Below are 17,949 nucleotides of genomic sequence, written 5' to 3'. Positions count from 1 at the left end.
CAGTGTAATAACTTGCACCCATTCAAACAAGCCGGGCTGTGAGCTCACCACCCTGTGATGAGATTATTGAAAAATTATATTTTCGTAGTTTCGAGGTGAAATGTTGCACTAAAAGTAGTTACATGTTCTACTGAACAGATCAAGTTTTAAATGAAGAAAACCTACCTACCTACCTCCCTACCCTAACCCTTAAACCTAAACCTAACCGATAGTGTAATAAAAAGCTAATGTGAGATGAAAAACACAATTGTTAAAGCAACCATGTAATTTTTTGGTGCTTTCATGACACTTTTGGCTCACATGTTGACTCTTCAGGACATGTACCCCAGTCCTTTGCATCACAAGTGCAATGCTCTATCAGTTGATTTTCCATGCAATTTGATTGTGGTTCGAAGAAGCTTGTAAATGTAGCTGATTGTATATTGGAAACATTAAAGTGTATCACCTAACACGTAATGCAATATAGTAACAGTGTTTAGATGTCATACTATATATTGGGTGAGGAACAAGGCAAAAAGTACATGTTTTTCTTACTTTTCTAAGTAAGCCAATTTACTTGATTTGTGTTCAAATTAATAAAAAATAATTGTTGTTGTAGTTCATTTAGTCTTCATTTCCATAGGAAACGGCCATAATATGTACAAGCCACGTAAAAATCATTTTACAAAAATGTAGGTATGGGAACGTGACTCTATAGGACCAGGTTGACACCCTAGCATCTTGACGGCGAGTTTTGCAAACTACTATGACTACTATGACTTGTAAGATTTACTAGCAGCAAAATAACAGCTTATCGATTTACTTGCTATAGCTAGTAAACAATGTTTCAACAAACATTCAGTAGACTTTCAGTAACCTATATATAGATCTTTATAATATCCTTTTAATGAACTGATGTTATCAACAATAATGTAATTAGGTCATGAATAGAGATCTATATACAGGCAACTGAAAGTTTGTTTGTTGAAACACTGTTTACTAGCTATAGCAAGCCAGTTGATAATATAGTCAGTTAAATATCTACTTGGGACCATCCAAATAAAGTGTTACTGAAACAAGATATAGAGCTGCATACACAAGCCTCAACACAATGCGCAAATCACGATGACGGTAACAATCAAAAGATAATTTTTTTGATCATGAACAGCTCATTTTGAGTAGAAAATGCTTGCAGGAAAGCGTCACTGTAAAAATTATAAATCTTTACAAAAGATTTAAGTACATAAGAATGGTATCATTGATGGAGTTATCACAAGGTCTACATTTTAGTTTGTACATCTATATTAAAAATGCGCTGTATGCGCTGCTTAAACCTCTTCTTTGAATGTGAATTTGCTCTGCTACAATTTATTCTGAAGCCTTCAGAATTGTTATCAGATCTACGCATGACTGAGCACTTTCAAGACCAAATAATTTCCTAACCCACACTCCAATCGCGCTTCTTATCCACCACAGACCACATCAAAATGGTTCTCCTAGGATTGTTTCACAGCTGAGGCCAACACATCATTGATGCATCATGGGAGCTTTACACAGACAAGGTTTTTAATTAACCTCTTATATTGTTCCCTTTCGTCACTGTTCTGTCCCTTTCTGACTAAGGAAAGTGCAATGATGGTACTTGGTTTACAGTTTGGTGACAGTGACTTGACCTTGGGGGTTAATCATGATAAATCTAAGCAGGCAAAAAGTGTGCTTTAATCAGGATTCAACCCATCAGAGGAAATTGATTTGCTTTGTCAGAGCACTGATACGCTTGAATTAGTGCAATGTTACAAAGGCAGAATTTACTTTTGGCGCTTGGCACATGTAATTTGTCTATTAAAGACACTTGAGAAAAGGGAATTCAGCCAGGTGAAGGTTTATTGAAAGAGAAAATGGGCTGGCTTGAGGGCTAATGAATGCCCAATGGTGCTTATTCGAGTTTTCCCTGGTCCCAAGATAGCAATACGGGGCAACCTCTGCTTTGCTTGGCTGGGTGGGATGAAATGGCAGAAATTCTGTTCATAAAACATACTTTTCGCTCTGTATCTCACATAATGCAATCTTACAATGACATCAAAATACTGTACTATACCGTATTATTTGAAAGGTCATACATTTTATCTATTGAATTACATAACCAACTACAATACTTCTTCTAAAAAGTAATCACATTACTACTTTCTTTACTTTCTAAAACACTTCTCCTTGAAAAGTTTACACGCAGTAGCTCAACTGAAGTATAAGTCCATGCGAGAGGACACGTGAGCCAAAAGTGTCATACAAGAACCACAAAATTATGTGGTAGCTTGAGCAATTGCTTTTTTTTTTTTAACCTCACATTTGCTTTTATGACACTATTGGTTGGGTTTAGTTTTAAGGTTAAGGGTAGGAACTTTGGTTTTGTTTATTTAAAACTCAATAAAGCATTAACCTTCAAAATCTCATCTGTTTTTAAACATCGCACTTGCTTTTTATGACACTGTTGGCTTGGTTTAAGTTTTAATCTAAGTACCAGATGTGAAGAATTGCTAAGGTAAATGTAAGGTCAAAGGTAAAGAACTCGAGTTGTTTTTAACGCTAATAATTACAAGTTCTCGTGTGAACTTACGAGACACTATGAATGAGCTTCTCTCATTTATTGTGCAATGGATGTCAAGATTTTAGCTAAAATTGAGCAGTGTTGGGTGTATCCGAATACAAAGTAGTTAGGTACTGTAATATAATTACTTTTTATTTTTAAAAAGTAGTGTAATGCATTACACTTTAAATTCTTGTAATCAGATTACAGTTACTGACTTTCAATGAAAGTAATTCAATTAAAGTCACTACTTTTAAGTACATTACTTCCACTAAAGAATATGTATAATACATCTATAATATTAATTAATTATAGAATATGTCTGTTAGTGTTTCTTTGACAGCTGAAAGGTGTGCGACATTGAATGTCGGGGAAATATATGCATTTAAAATTTTCTAGGAGAAGTGATTTATAAAATAAAGAAAGTAGTAATATGATTACTTTTTAGAATAAGTAATCATTAAAGTAATCTGATTACATTCTGGCGAAGTACTTTGCAGTTGATTGCTTATTTTATGTAACTTACGCAACACTAAAAAAAATTACTTATATTTTAGGTTGTTTCTCACCAGAATCGTATGTCTTCAGAAGACATGCAAATGGCAAAAACAAGCCATATGGACTACATTTATGATACATTTGGGTCCTTAAACTTTAAAGTGAGGCACTGTCACTGTATATTTATCAAAACATCTCCTTGTCTGTTGCTAAAAAGAAAAAAAGTCAAATGAGTTTAAGGATTAGTAAATAATTAATTATAAATGATCATTTTTTTGGGTGAACTATTACTTTAAGTATAATGAACTATGAAAAAGCAACCTTGTGAGCACTAACATTTTCCTCAGGCCAGGAGAACAATGCAACTAACGTCAGAGCACTGTAGTCATATAGCCCATTGCAATCTGAAGCAGTGACTGATTCAGCCCAAGGCATGACAGAGGTGGAAGAAGGATGCTTTTCTCAGTAAACTGTAGGAACCAAATAACTGCTTGATCTGAGTTTAAGCCCTTATGGGTCTTCCAGTTCTCCAGCCTCACTTTCTCATAAGTGAATGCCACCTTTCTGTTCTTTATCTTTTCATAACTGTGCACTTGGGCAGAGTTGAACATAAATGTTGTATAACACTTATCATCTAGCTACACAGAAAGGTCAAAGAGACATTCTCCTTAAATGCCTCCACACAAACACAAAAATTTGAGTCCAAATCTGATCAACATGACCAGTAATGTTCATATTTTCCTATTCTAATGCAACAAATCAATGTTTTGACGTATTTTTAAATTGAATACCATTATGTTTCCTCTACAGACAGCCGTCTGTACCCTGGTCAGCTAACCTCAGAACCTGCCCAAACTTTGTTGTCCTGGTTTGTGAAGCTGTGTGCTATAAATAACACCTCACCTGCCTTTCAGTTTATTACTTTTAACTTAGAGACAGGTGATGTGTTGAAATATTCATGAATCGAAATTGAACTCTTTTCTCTCTCAAGGGGATCAACAAATAGCAGCAATGTTGTAGATGTTAAAATAATAATTTCCAAGTCTATGTTTATTTAGATGCCTTGATGTTTCCTAGAGGTAAGGAATGCATGGCATTTTGACAAACGTCAGCCATGGCTGCTCTCGCAGACTGCTGTCTTTGCTTGTCGCTTAATTCCTGTTCATTTAGACTGAACTATGACAGATCATTTGCAATTTCAAAACAGGTTTCTTATCTTCTCCAGCTATGACTGGGTACAATAAAATCCACCAGGAAGCAGTACAGGCAACTGGTTTAAGGGTTGAAGGGATATTTCACCTTAAAATGAAGTACTGTCAATATGTACTCTTCCTCATGTTGTTCCAAACCCATATGCTGATCAAAAATGTTATGCAGAATCTAAGCCTCGGTCAATATTCACATACATTGCATCTTTTCCCCAGCCTGATCCCATGACGACATTTTTGCAAACCAAAATGACATGCTGCATTACACGTTTGGCTGCAGTTTCCCAGTGAAATTTCCAGCAAGAGGCGCCAAATCTAATTAAATTATGTTGTATTCAGACAAGGTTTTTAATGGTGAATTTTAAAGGGACGTTTATTGAGTAAAACGGACCTCGCTAACCTAAACTTTAGCCTAACGCTAACCAATAGTGTCCTAAAAGATAAATGAGAGGTGAACAAAACAGACGTCCTTACCCTCAATTAATACAGAAACCTAACAAATAGTGTTCTTGGCACAAAGACTTGACAAGCACATTTGAAATGAACATTTTCTGAAGCGATGACATAATTCATTTAAAAATGCTTGGCAGAGCTTGAACCGCAGTCCTCCGGATTCATAACCCAGCACTCTATCTGGTGAGCTATCACAGAAGCTAATCATACTAGCATAAATGTGTAAATGCATCTGTGTCTGTTAAAGAAACGTTAGAGTAAAAGTGTTTCGACATCATAACATGGCAGTATGTAAAAAATGTGTTTAGAAAGTCATTATCAGCAACTGAACTCATGATTTGTAAGTGAATTAAACGCACTGTTGTTGTAGCACCTCTAGTGTTAATTTCTGCATTGAAACATAGAATGCAGCACATAAAACACAAAACGTTTGTTATAGTAACGTTTATTCTATGAGGCTAGGTTGTTTTTCCCCCACAATAACAGTGAATGGTAACTGAGGCTGTCTGTCCCTTTCATTCTGTCTAAAATCTCCTTGTATGTCCCATGGAATGAAGAAAGTTGCACAAGTTTGGAACAACTTGAGGGTGAATTAACAAACGACAATGAATAATACATTTTCATTTTTGGGCGAACTATCCCTTTAAGAAGCCTATTCCAAATAAACTTAAAGTTGTTACATCCAACTGTACATCTATCACATGGTGATAGACAGAATGGTGAGAGCAAGTTAGAGCTCTGGGAATTATAAAAAGGCTTTATCTAATCAATTTCTTTTATGATATTTACCTTAATTACATGGCACTTTGGAAAACTTGATTCTGATTATTCAACAGCAGCCTTGTGCACTCAAATTATTTTTAGAATGACTATTAAACTGATGTCCTAGGCAATTGATTTCTGCTGTAATTTTATGACTCTCATGTAAATCTGCAGCCTTTTTCTTTTAACAAAATTAACTTATTTCAAATCAAATCAACAGTTCTCGTCCATGTATTTATTTATTTAGCAAGTAGGGATAGTGTACAGTCATTTACACAAGACTCCAGGGGTCCAGATCACCTTGATGGGCTTTATAGTGTAATAATGACCATATGACTTTAAATTATTCCTTACAAATACGCTATTACCATGTGAACTTGTAGAGACAATAAATCATTTGTTTTATTATTTGCTTTTTATTGGACTAATTTAGATTTTTAGGTAATGTAATATTCACTTACAATAAACACGTTATATATTAAGTTCATGAGTGACAAAGCCAGGCATTCTGAAGCTGTCTGGACTCAATAAAGACACACTGAAGGTCATTAAAGCCGTGGAGGATCATATAAAAGAAAGGAAGAAGCTGAACAAACATCTCTAGAAGGGAACTTTTTGCAAGGTCTCTAGATCTCAGGTATGATTGGGACTTTAGTCTATTTATGAACTTTATTTAAGAACTCATAATGTCCAAATGCTGTGGTGTGTATAGATCGTTTTACTGTATTATAAGCTGTGGTAGAATTCAAGGGCATCTGCTATGCTACCCAGTAGTCAAATGATTTACAATTCATGCAGTGGATTTTATTACGGTTCTACATACAGTAAGTACTGGTTTCAGTTTCCAAGGCACCAAACAGTCATATCTAATGATCTAGATTGAATTCAATTGAGCTTTAGAGATAAACAATAACATATTTAATTACTACAAAGTTTATTTCTCTGTAGGAATAGAATCATTTTGAATTCATTAATTAATTTACTTATTTCACTGAAAACCCTTATAAGTTGTCTGTACTCAATTGACTCAATTTATCTACCTGGGGATGGGAAATGAAGTTGTGTTGCAAATGCCTGCAGTGCATTAACAAGCTAAATTAGTCTTATTTTCTGACAAGTTTATCGTTATTCTTCATTAACAGTACAAAAAATGGAAACAAACTAAACTGCACAGTCAAAATCATCAAGTAAAACAAAATTATTGCCAATAACAATTTGCTTCCACCATGATTCTTAAATCAACACACCCCCATCTTCAAAGAAAATCCATAGTTACCACTCGTAATTACGACTTTACCGTGGTGTTCATGTGCGTTCATCTCGTAAATACGATCGCTCCAAACTGAGTTGAACACACCATAAGTTGCTCCTGCAAAGTTGTTGGCTTGGTGGTAATCACGTTCTGCAACTGCAAACTGGTATTTTTTATATGTTATTTTATAACACATCAATGGCATAAACGCAGTGGTGGTGTGTAATATATGGCGTTCGATTTCAAACTTTCATTATCCCCAAAACTAGTGCATTGAGTTTGTTTGAAACTGGATTCATTGCATAATTTTATGAAAAGTCACAAATTCAGTTCTATTATGTTTCTCTTAGGGAACAAATCATAAAAAATGATATTTAATAAGAATCTGCAATTTATGTGCTTAGCACTTCTTAGGAGAAAACCTTAATGGGTTGTAGACATTGGTTCACATTTCTCCTTTAATTTCTTATTGTCCCTTCAAACAAAGGATCGTTATTGACAGCACCTCTTATCAGTTGCATTCATAACATAAAAACATCAAAGCATACAAATAATAGTTTAACTTAATTTTACAAGGAGCAGGAACTGGTTTTAAAAGACTTGTGCATGTATGACACATGGGTATGGTTTTGACAAGTATGCTTCCCATTATGTTGCATGATGGTTTCACCTGTCAGCTGTCACTGACAGACTGCTCATTATGTTGTCATTTTATATTATGCAGTCATGGATAAATATTCCCATTAGATGTCCCAACCAATAATGCACATGTCATATCCCTACATCTCACCTTTCCTTCATGTTCACAGACTTTTAGTTTAACCCCTTCATGGAGCTTCATGTTGTAATTGTTTCCCACGCTACAATTCCCAGCAAGCACCATCATTAGTTTCACCAGTTTTCCATCAGTGTTCACAGCTGTTCCTCATGGTGTTAATTCCAAAGCCTCTATTTATTCCCTCCTGTTTCCTCACCCATGGTCTAGTCTCGTCCATTGTAGCATTGAGCTAAGTAGTTACTTTATTCATCAAGCCTTGTGTTATTTGTATATTCCTCTTCATTAAATACTGCATTGGGTTCACTAACATCTCTCTCTCTCTCTCTCTCTCTCTCTCTCTCTCTCTTTGTTCACTGCTGACAGCATAGACTTTAAGATTTTATATTTTACCATATCAATTGAATTGTATTCTCGAATTTAATTTAGCTTGCCATGATCTAGAAATAAGTAACACGATTTAAGATCCGTGTAAACCAGTCTTGAATGTTTGCTTACATGCTTGGATTGTTGTTAAATGTAAATATGATGATCTTTGGAGCTATTGCATTTTTGTTATGCCAGTGCCATAAGGTTTGTGGCTCTAAAGTCCATATTGGCAATTTTGGATTTAAACTATATTTTAAAACCTGAAAATATTGTTTAAGGGAAATATATGTAATATTCTGCACAGTTGGTTACTAATAAAAAAAGCTCATTTTAAAATATTTTCTGAGGTGGTGGTATGAAGGTAAAATGGTGCCTAAATGATTTGCATGTGCAGAATAAGATTTCAGAAAGCATAAATCAAATTGCAAGCATAAAAATAAATTGCATGCACACAGAAAATGTTTACAGGTGTAAATCAAGTTGCAAGCATAATAAAAAATTATTAGCAATACTTTAATGCTTTGCATAAGTGCAATTCATGTGTTGTGAATCTGTAATTAACACAAAGTAAATTTGGTGTGTATTCTTCTGACTTCCTTTTCGTGCTTTTGGCACGATTTTTGCACTTAAGAATGACCAAAAATATTGCAAGGGTGTGATGAACAGTAAAAGAGATGTGTAAAATAAGGTACTGCAAACGTGTAAATGACTTGTGTTTGTGGCATAAATATTTTCCAGAAATAATCCGAAATACACTGTTCCGTCTTTTCTTTGTTGTGCTAACACTTTTGGCACAAATTTCTCACTGAAAAGAGTTTTACAAGGATGGTAAACCTGCTTCTAGTAACCAATCAAATGGGGTTTTCCCCTCCAGTTTGCTCTGACCTGATTGGTTTAACAACAAGACAGACCGCTTATCTCCATAAGGCTCAGCGTCGTTCCTCTGGTTATCTTTTCTCTCTTAAATATTAAACTGAAATATTTATACATAGACAATTTAATTAATTTTTTTTCTGATGCTTGCAACTTGATTTACACCTTTACAAAAAGTTATGTGCACATGCAATTTATTTTTATGCTTTCACAAATCTTACTCTGCACATGCAAATAATTTAGGCACTATTTTACCTTCATATGGTGGTACATCCAGATCAGTATTTTCTGCCTAACAAGGTGTGATACCCATGTTTAAGCCTAATGTTGAAGGTAGGTCAAAGAAGCGCTTTTTCAAACATGCATGACATCTTGAAGTAACAGTAGATCATCTTGAAGGAGTGTTCAGCAGTCAGTCAGATTTGGGTGGAGCGAGCTGGACTCGCGATCCAATCAGCGCAAAGCTGCTGTCTTATAGCTGTTGTGTGCGTTTGATATTTACACTCTCACTCACACGGCAAACGCCGGATCCACGAAAGTATCAACAAGTATGGTAAGTCAGAATGATAAAATAACGGTAATTTTTTACTTGTGTTTATATTTAAAAACTACACGTAAATGCTTGAATGCGATAATGTTTTTGCATTTTAGGCAACGTCATAGTTTTTTAGTTGTTGTTGCTGTTGACTTTATTTAAGATATAATTTTTTGCGTTATACCATATTGCATTATTATTCGGTCTATAATTTTTTTATTTAATGGATAATTTTAAGTGCCAAATTTAAGGAAATATTGTAAATCGGTATGCTAGAACAACTCCCTGCCTATTGGCTGTATATAAAAAATGTCTGATTTGTTTTCTCAGTTATACATTTGCATCAGCATTCAGCTCGTGAACTTGCCAGGATCCGTTTTATTTGCAAATCGCTCTTTTTTCATTCGCAAATGGCTCTTAGTGTTTCTCTCCCATTTTTTTTTCTTCTCTAAAGTATGCGGTGATTATATTTGTTTCACTTCAGTTTCCTTTCTCGTATTCAGCTAGTTTTCATAACAGTAAGTTATTAAGAGTGTATTAGTCTCGCTCGCTTTCGTAACACCTTAATAGAGGAAATCCAATGAAATCCTTTCAGATTTTAAAAGTGACTTGTGGTTTTAACATTCATCACAATAGTCAACAACAGTTACATACCTGCTGTAGATCCTGTAATCAGTACTGAGCAGCCAGTGTTACCTATTGTTTCACGTGTCTCGAGCGCACACTATGACAAAGTTGTATCGGATAGAATGGAAGTCGAGAAGAAAGTAGGCTATTCCTCTCCTTTCAATTTAAAGGGGCTGTACGCTATTTTTTTAAAATTTATATTACATTAATTAAATGTATGTACTACTTTAAATATGTGTCTAAACAAACTGCTTTTTGGTGTTGGAGGACCAGCCCGCCATTTTTATTTCTTTTTTCTTTTCCTTTTTTAGCCAATCAGTAAATGCTCTTTGCAGAAACTTGTTCGGTTTAGTACAGGTTTACTGACATCTTCAAATGGATTGAGACATGTTGTGGCTATGTTCGTAAAGAAATATTGGCTTACACAGTATGTTTACATGCGTGATTAAATATATTTTTTTTTTGCGTCGAACAACAGTGCTCATCTGTCAAAGTGTACTATACAAGTAATATACAATGCATAGTCAAATAATTGAAGGAAGGATGTCCACAGAGGATGTGTTATAGCCTACACGTTGTGTGTTACCTCAGTCTTTCAAAGCAGGCGCGCGGAGCAATGCTTTTCCGATTAAAGGTGCCGTCACAACACACTTTGCACGGTCCATTCACTCCCATTAAAACACATCTGAACGTGGGGGACCGTAAACTCAAATTTCATATGACACTGCGTACGAAAATTCAAGCTTGGTGAGAGGTGACAAATATAAGATTGAAACGTCACTCACTGACCTCTTGGCTCAATTCAAAGGATACGTATTTAAAAGCTGCATGCTTTTATTGTTGCTGGAAAGTGAGTAGAATATTTTCTAACATTATGAACATAATATTATTTGTTATTTAGGAGGTGTTATTTACTAAAACCAGAAGCCCTCCAGTGTGATATCATATCCTGGACCATTGCGGTTGTCTGTACAAAGTCTAGTGTGACTGCATCCTTAATGAATCCGAACTACAAACACTTGCGCTGTATCTGAATATTCATACTTCCCTAATATATAGGATGCCTAAAACAGTATGCCAAAGAAGAAGTATGTCCGAATCCTCAGTATTTATAAAACAGTAACCGAGAAATATCTGGATGACATACATACTATGTTTGGCGAGATTCCGAAGTGCGGATCAACTGGACACTTTACGATCCTGAAAGGCCTCGGGAGCTAAGGTAGACATAACATTCAAACGCTGTATTAAAACAAAAAACAGCAGAGAACTGCAAGTCGAATGGCTCTTCTCAACTGTAGGTGCTATATATTCCAAGGAACTTGTTCCTTGTGCTTAAATGTGCTTGTTTATCAAATTAGACTAGTTTTGCGGTTGTCATATTAAGTTATATATTCTCATCACAAGACTATTCCCACGTTCCAAGATGAAGTGTACCCTGAATCTATTCATACTACTCGCATGCATACCTAAAGAATTTTTACTGGCCAAGAAGTGCGTCCTTCATCAAGTACAGGACAGTACACAATTTCGGAAGCAGCTATTTTTTAGGTCTGTTAGTCAGCTAAAATCAGAATGCTTCAATTTCAGTCAGACTGAGCACGACATTTCAAAAAGACAAATTATTAATTCAGCCAGATTTAAATCGAATGTTTAAAGTACATATAAACGTACTGACTGTATACTGCTTACTGTTTTTTAAAAATAGCAAAAAAGTAGATATTATTCCCATACTACAAATACATCAATGCTACATTTTGGTCACATGACTTTATCACAAACTGGTTATGTTGTACAGTATTTTTAATTCAGTTTTGTGTAAAAATATGTTGCCTTTTGCAGTCCTTTAAAATACTGACTCGGGAAAAAAAAGTGATTCTGGTTCATTTGTCTTAGTGGAAATGGAAGGTCAAGTCAAACACAAGTCATTGTGGGACACATAATCCTGTGCAGCATGTTCTGCTTTATACTGAATAATATGTCTACTAATGTTTTGTAGGTGTAGTACATCATCCTGGTGTTATGTGCAAACAGAGACTTGGTATACTGTGCATGCTATATACTGCAGAATAGTATGCTATTCTGAACATAGCATATGTCAAGTGGAACAGCACCTTTGGGCATATGAATTTAGGAAATATTGTGATTTTAAGAACCTGTAGGAGCCTGATTAATTGTTTTTCCCCTTTGCTGAATAGTTGAATCTACTGTATACCCTATTTCTAGTTCCTGTTTTTCAATAAACTATCGTATATTGTAATCCACTATCAGAAGCAGTAACCTTAAAAACTATGATTATGTTAGCTCTCTGCAACCTCTTGAACTTTAAGTAAGATATATTCCTCTAAGCCACAACAAATTGTATTCAGATAAGCGACTGAGCCCACCTAAGACTGAAATCCTAGAATATTCCCTGCTTTATTGCATCATTAAAACATTTGATTGCCATCACTGCGAAATGGGTTGCAGTGGAGCATATGATGAATAGTTTTGCTTTGTTTTGTTTTAATAAATGAGTCCTTTATAATATAATTCGATTAAATGTAGCATAACCAATTAATTTGACTGCAAGATCATTAGATTTATGTTACATTTATTTGTCACGGATGGAGCAATTTCAGGTCAGAGCACTGTGCAATGTGCTTTGTAACATGCAAATAAACCAACAATGTGTTAATCCACTAGCTCTGTGTTTTCTTTTCTACTTTTGTTCTTGCAGTTCGCAGATTTGGTGGGAAGGATGCTAAATACATGGAGTCCCCTTCACATCTTTCTTCTGCTTTCTTGCTTCTAATTAAAACTTGGCTCTTGAACATTTCCTTGTCAAATATTTAATTGCCTTTCAGATCTTGATGGAGTCATTTGGATTCTTTCCAGAACATTCACAATGAATTGCAACGGGTGCTAAATTTCGTTCTCTGGCTTGTGCTCCACATTCATAACAATGGCTTCCAACACCTGAAAATTAAAAACGGTAGAAAGTGCATTAATGAGGAAACCCTGCCAATATGGAAATGACCCTGAGAACTCTTATGTTTATTTGTTTTTCATTTTCCAATATGACATGGATTAATATTGATTGCCCTTGAACTGTAGCGAGCATTCAGAGAGAAAATATCTGGACATGACTTTCCCTGGACGGACTCGTGTGTCAAGGAACGTTTTCATCCCTCATGTCTGTACCCTTATCTTGGAATCACTTTTCTCAGTGATATTTTTGAGTGTGATGGGTTCTGCTTGTCCCAAGAGCTGCCACTGCTCTGAAAGGAATGGTTTGACAGTAGTGCAATGTTCCTCTCGCAACCTAGAGGAGATACCCCCAGACCTTCCACACAATACCATGTCACTTCTGCTGTCCTCCAATCACATCACCAAAATCCCCAACCAGGCTTTCAAAAACCTTCCTTGGCTTCAAGAGCTGGACTTGTCGAGGAATGCTATTGACACAGTGGATGCTGGGGCTTTTCAGGGTGTCGCTGAGAGCTTGAGGGCCCTCAATCTGTCCTATAACCATATGCGAAGCGTACCAAAGGAGGCCTTTGCTCGGCTGAATGCCAAAATCAGCCTGTCCAACAACCCATGGCACTGTGAGTGCACCCTACAGGAAGTGTTGCGTGAACTCCAGCTGGATCCTGAAACTGTGAATGAGGTGAGTTGCCACACCTCTGTCCAGGAGGAGTATGCGGGCAAGCCTATTATACAAGTGTTGGATTCGGGCATAAACTTTTGTAACTTCCACCACAAGACTACCGATGTGGCCATGTTTGTCACAATGTTTGGCTGGTTCACAATGGTGATTGCTTATGTAATCTATTATGTACGGCACAACCAGGAAGATGCCAGGAGACATCTGGAGTACCTCAAGTCCCTGCCAAGTAGCTCCCAAATTAGTAAGGACTTTGACACAATCAGCACTGTTCTCTAGCATGAATCAATGCAATATAGGAGCAAATGTGTTTGGCGACTGGGTTGGTAGTAATGATGGCACAACAGCAAGCCTTATCATTTCTAATTGCTTCCCAAGGACCTAATATGTAATTTTGTTGATCATTTGATTTGATTGTAAATGGTTTTATGGATGTTTGCACAATGAATGTTTTGACAATTTTTCTGTCAACATAGTCTCATGACAACTCGTAATAATTTGTAAGAGATAGCAAAATTGTAAGATTATCATACGATTTGGTTTGTACAGAAAGGTATGGCTTTTATTCCCATAGATACCAACCAAACAACAGAATTTAAAGTTAATACAATATAGGCATCAAATTTCGCAAGCCCACTATACAACACTTAATTTTAAGAAAGGAAATGTCTGAGAACAAATTTGGTCACTCATTCCAAATTTTTATGCAATACAATTCACTGATGTACGTCAGTAACATATTCCAAGACTTTTTTTTTTTACCATGGTACACAACAATGATTGTCCTATTAAAATCATAGTTAAGGTTAGGGTTTGGGAAAAGGGTTAAACTTTGTTTAGATTTAGATTTAGGTTAGGGATTATGCTTTATTGTTAAGTTTTGGTTGGGGGTTAAACTTAGGAAATATTGTAAGAAGTCTCATTCAGAAGCCCATTGTTTATCTTTCTTCAATAGTTCACAACAGTTATTTTCCTCTTAAAATCATCATAGGTTTGGGTAAGGGGTTAGACTTCATGGTAAGGTTTATGTGTGGGATGTGGGTTAAACTTTGGAGAAATTGTAATAACATAATTAATTAATTTGTTTATTTTTCTCAATGCGAGTTAAAAGATGTTTTTGTTCAAGCCAACTCATATGATTTCACCTTCTTGTTTTATTATTACAATTTATCGTGAGACCGGGTTGGTTATGTTGTGGCCAATTGGTGCCTCTCCGCAGGTTCTGCAAAAGCTCAAATTTCTTTACTGGGGCTTAAATTACATTTTCCTAAAATTATTTGTCAGTTTGCGTTCTAATTGAATTACATTTCACAACTGAGAACTAAATGCTGGATTTATGGTCCATTTATTTTCCTTTCTTTATGGTGTTGTGTTAATGAATGAGTTTTCAGAGCAAGTACATCACTGCCAGAAACCCATCAGTTGAGCTTTTCCTTGTTATCTGGAAAGTTGGCTGCTCACCCCATTCTAAATGCTCAAGTGCCTACACCCTGGTACCTCAACACCAATACACTGTGCATTGGGCATTATTTATTGTGTTTTCTCTATTTTCCTTATAATTGAAGAATTTTTTTTTTAATGAGTGTTACGTCCCAGTACATAATCTTTGTTGGGGACCTGGGTGTGCTGCCTGTGTGTGTGCTTCTTTGTTTTTTCCCCCTATTTTGCTATCACAGGATCAGTGACACCAGCTTGCTTCAATTACCATCAATGGGTGTGGCTCTCCTAATTCGCTCTTGGAGGATAGCACACCAGTATAAAAGCGTGCCTGGTGGAACTAGAGAGGGGAGACAGGAGATACTTCCATGTGGTCTCCTTGTTGAGCTTACCGTTTTCCTGCCCCAGATATTTTTGTGTTGTTTTATGGTTGAAATTTGTATTCCAACCCTGTAACTGTTGATTCATGTATGTACTGATACTTGCTAAACATTCCTGTGAAGCCGGGTTTATTTGTTGTTTAGCTCTCTTTTTGTATTGCCATTCACGCTAAGCTAATTGGCTTATGCTTAGTTCTGGAGGAAGTCGTAGGGAGTTGGGTGCCATTTTCTTTGTTTATCTTTTTCTCCTGTTTTTATGTTAGAGAGGGAGCATGTTATAGCCCTGTGTCTTTTTGTTGTATTTTATCTTTAAAAACTTAGTTTTCATGAAATGGTTAGAAGCTTCTTTTGTTTATTATTTTGACCTGACCCTCTCTTGAGCTAATTTTGCTTCCATTTTTATTTTATTTTTTTTATTTTATTTTTTGTATCTAGCTGAGCTATCCTTTAGTACATCTTTGATACTACTTCAAATTTTGTTGTCTGGAAAGTCCTGGGACAGGAGATGGGCGCTCAGACAAGTACAGTATTTATTTATTTACATCTTTTAGTTTTGTTACTCCTCTACCGTAGACGGGGGAGGATGTAACATAATTTTGAGGCAATTTCTGTTGTCCTGTGTGTTTATTAGAGCAGTGTCATTTTCAGATATTTTAAGTTTAAATCTTTGTGTATTTGGATGATTTCTCTGATCTTTGTCAATGGAAGTGTTGTACTGTATATAAATAGAGGATATCAGATGATATGCAAAAAAGGAATTTGTTTGTTTATTATAGGGAAAAGGGCTTGAGTCTTTTCATCTGAACACAATGTTTGTTTTTGTAGAGAGTCCACATGTGGCAGTTAGTTCATCATTGTACAAGCCTTTCTGCAGTAGTGTATATAATTGCAACATAAGAAAATAAAACGTTATTTGAAGACTCTGCCTTTCTTGTCTTTTGGAGCAATCGACCAGAGCGAGATTCCTACTAAACACGAGCATTTTAACCTTATGTAGAAGGTATTTATATGGATGCTGTGCAATTATCAGCTGTTGAAAGCAGTCATTAAAGGGATTTGAAATGTTGTTGTACATTTTCTATTGATCTTAGCAGCACTACTACAGTAAATCATAAGCAAATTATAAAGATGAGCGTTATAACCGGGCACTTTCTTACTGCGCGAATAATACAACCGATTTGATTCGCATTTAAGGGACCATCATGGTTGCTTGTAATATTCCCCTTTGAAATTGTATTTGAAAATGTTTTTATATGTAGCTTTCAATAATGTATGGTATGAATGAGTTTTTAAAGACTTATTCAATTGTTTTTTTTTTTTTTTCAATTATATTTTTGTTTGTTCTGAGTGCAAAACAATACCTTACAGACATTTTTTTTTGTACCTTCAGAGTTTTCATGAAGAATCAACCCGCTGAGAGTAAATGTTATGATTACTTTCCTGTCCAGGGTGCCCAAGGTCTTGCTGTACGTGACCCTGCAGTTTAGATCAATAGCACATTCATTACAGGGAAAGGTTTGGAATGCTGTGCTAAACTTTAAGGCATGCTGTTCTGGGACTGCTGTAAATGGCATCTGCAATACAGTGAAGGTCTCAAATCAGAGAAAAGAGGAAGTGCCTTTGGTTGTGCTGGTGTCTTTAAACAAAACATTGGGTTGTCCACCTCAGCACTGACCAGAGTGTCAGAACAAAGTCAGCCACTTAGAACCCAGAAAGTCCAGGGGCACTCATGACAATGCCCCAATCCCTCGGCCATCCATCTAGGGCTGCAATCGTCCCTCCCATGGTTAAGTTCTCCTTTCAATGACACTCTATGCCATGGAGCTCTACCTCTGCCGCAATGCTGACATATGCACTTATTTTATATTTTAAGCAATAACAGGCAATTTCTCATTGATTTGTATTTCTCACTTAATCTTTTTTAATTATCTTGTTTAAACTGTGTAAATTATTCATTGTTTCACCAAGTTAATGTTGTACTGTTGGCAAGAATATTGATAACTAATTTAAACATGTCTGTAAAGACATTGTTGCTTAAAGGGATAGTTCACCCTAAAATGACAATCATTCTATCATTATTTACTCACCCTCATGTTGTTCCAAACCTGTACAGCCTTTGTCTGTGGAAACCCAAAAGAAGATGTTCATCAGAATGACCATTTAATTACGATTAATCACAGATTTTGAAATAATGTAATTTTACATTATATATACTTTTTGTAATAATCCCCTTTGAAATTGTATTTGAAAATGTTTTTTTAAGTAGCTTTCAACAATGTATGGTATGAATGAGTTTTTAAAGACTTGTTCAATAGTTGTTTTTTAATTATTTCATCCACTGTGCTGACATCCAGCAGTGGGTGTTGGAATCATGTGTATACCAGATCATTTCAAAGCACCACTGCCCACTTTGGCCCACTTGACTCGTTCCACTGCTGGTCTGGCTCCTGACGGTCAGTGCACTATCTCAGCATGAGCCCGAACAACCAGTGTGTCCTCCCGGGCCTGGATTCCACCGCTGTCACCATGTGTGATTGGGACCGGAGTGGTCACAAGGAGAATCACACCGGA

General features: G+C 35.9%; 1 protein-coding gene across 1 annotated transcript; it reads left to right on the top strand.

The window, feature by feature from the left end:
- Window positions 1–9,268: 9,268 nt before the first annotated feature.
- LOC127655206 (leucine-rich repeat-containing protein 3-like) lies at window positions 9,269–16,213 on the top strand. The gene is made up of 2 exons (XM_052142879.1): window positions 9,269–9,306; window positions 12,635–16,213. Exon 2 carries the CDS (start codon window positions 13,040–13,042, stop codon window positions 13,838–13,840), a length of 801 nt encoding a protein of 266 aa, XP_051998839.1. The 5' UTR covers window positions 9,269–9,306; window positions 12,635–13,039; the 3' UTR covers window positions 13,841–16,213.
- Window positions 16,214–17,949: the final 1,736 nt, after the last annotated feature.

Source organism: Xyrauchen texanus, chromosome 14 (assembly GCF_025860055.1).
Source record: "Xyrauchen texanus isolate HMW12.3.18 chromosome 14, RBS_HiC_50CHRs, whole genome shotgun sequence".
Classification (NCBI taxonomy): Eukaryota; Metazoa; Chordata; class Actinopteri; order Cypriniformes; family Catostomidae; genus Xyrauchen; species Xyrauchen texanus.
The sequence above is the reverse complement of the archived record's forward strand: the minus strand, read 5'-3'. Positions and strand labels throughout refer to the sequence as shown.

Coding starts and splice junctions, on each gene's coding strand:
- LOC127655206 (XM_052142879.1), top strand. CDS start 13,040: ATGACTTTCCCTGGACGGACTCGTGTGTCAAGGAACGTTTTCATCCCT.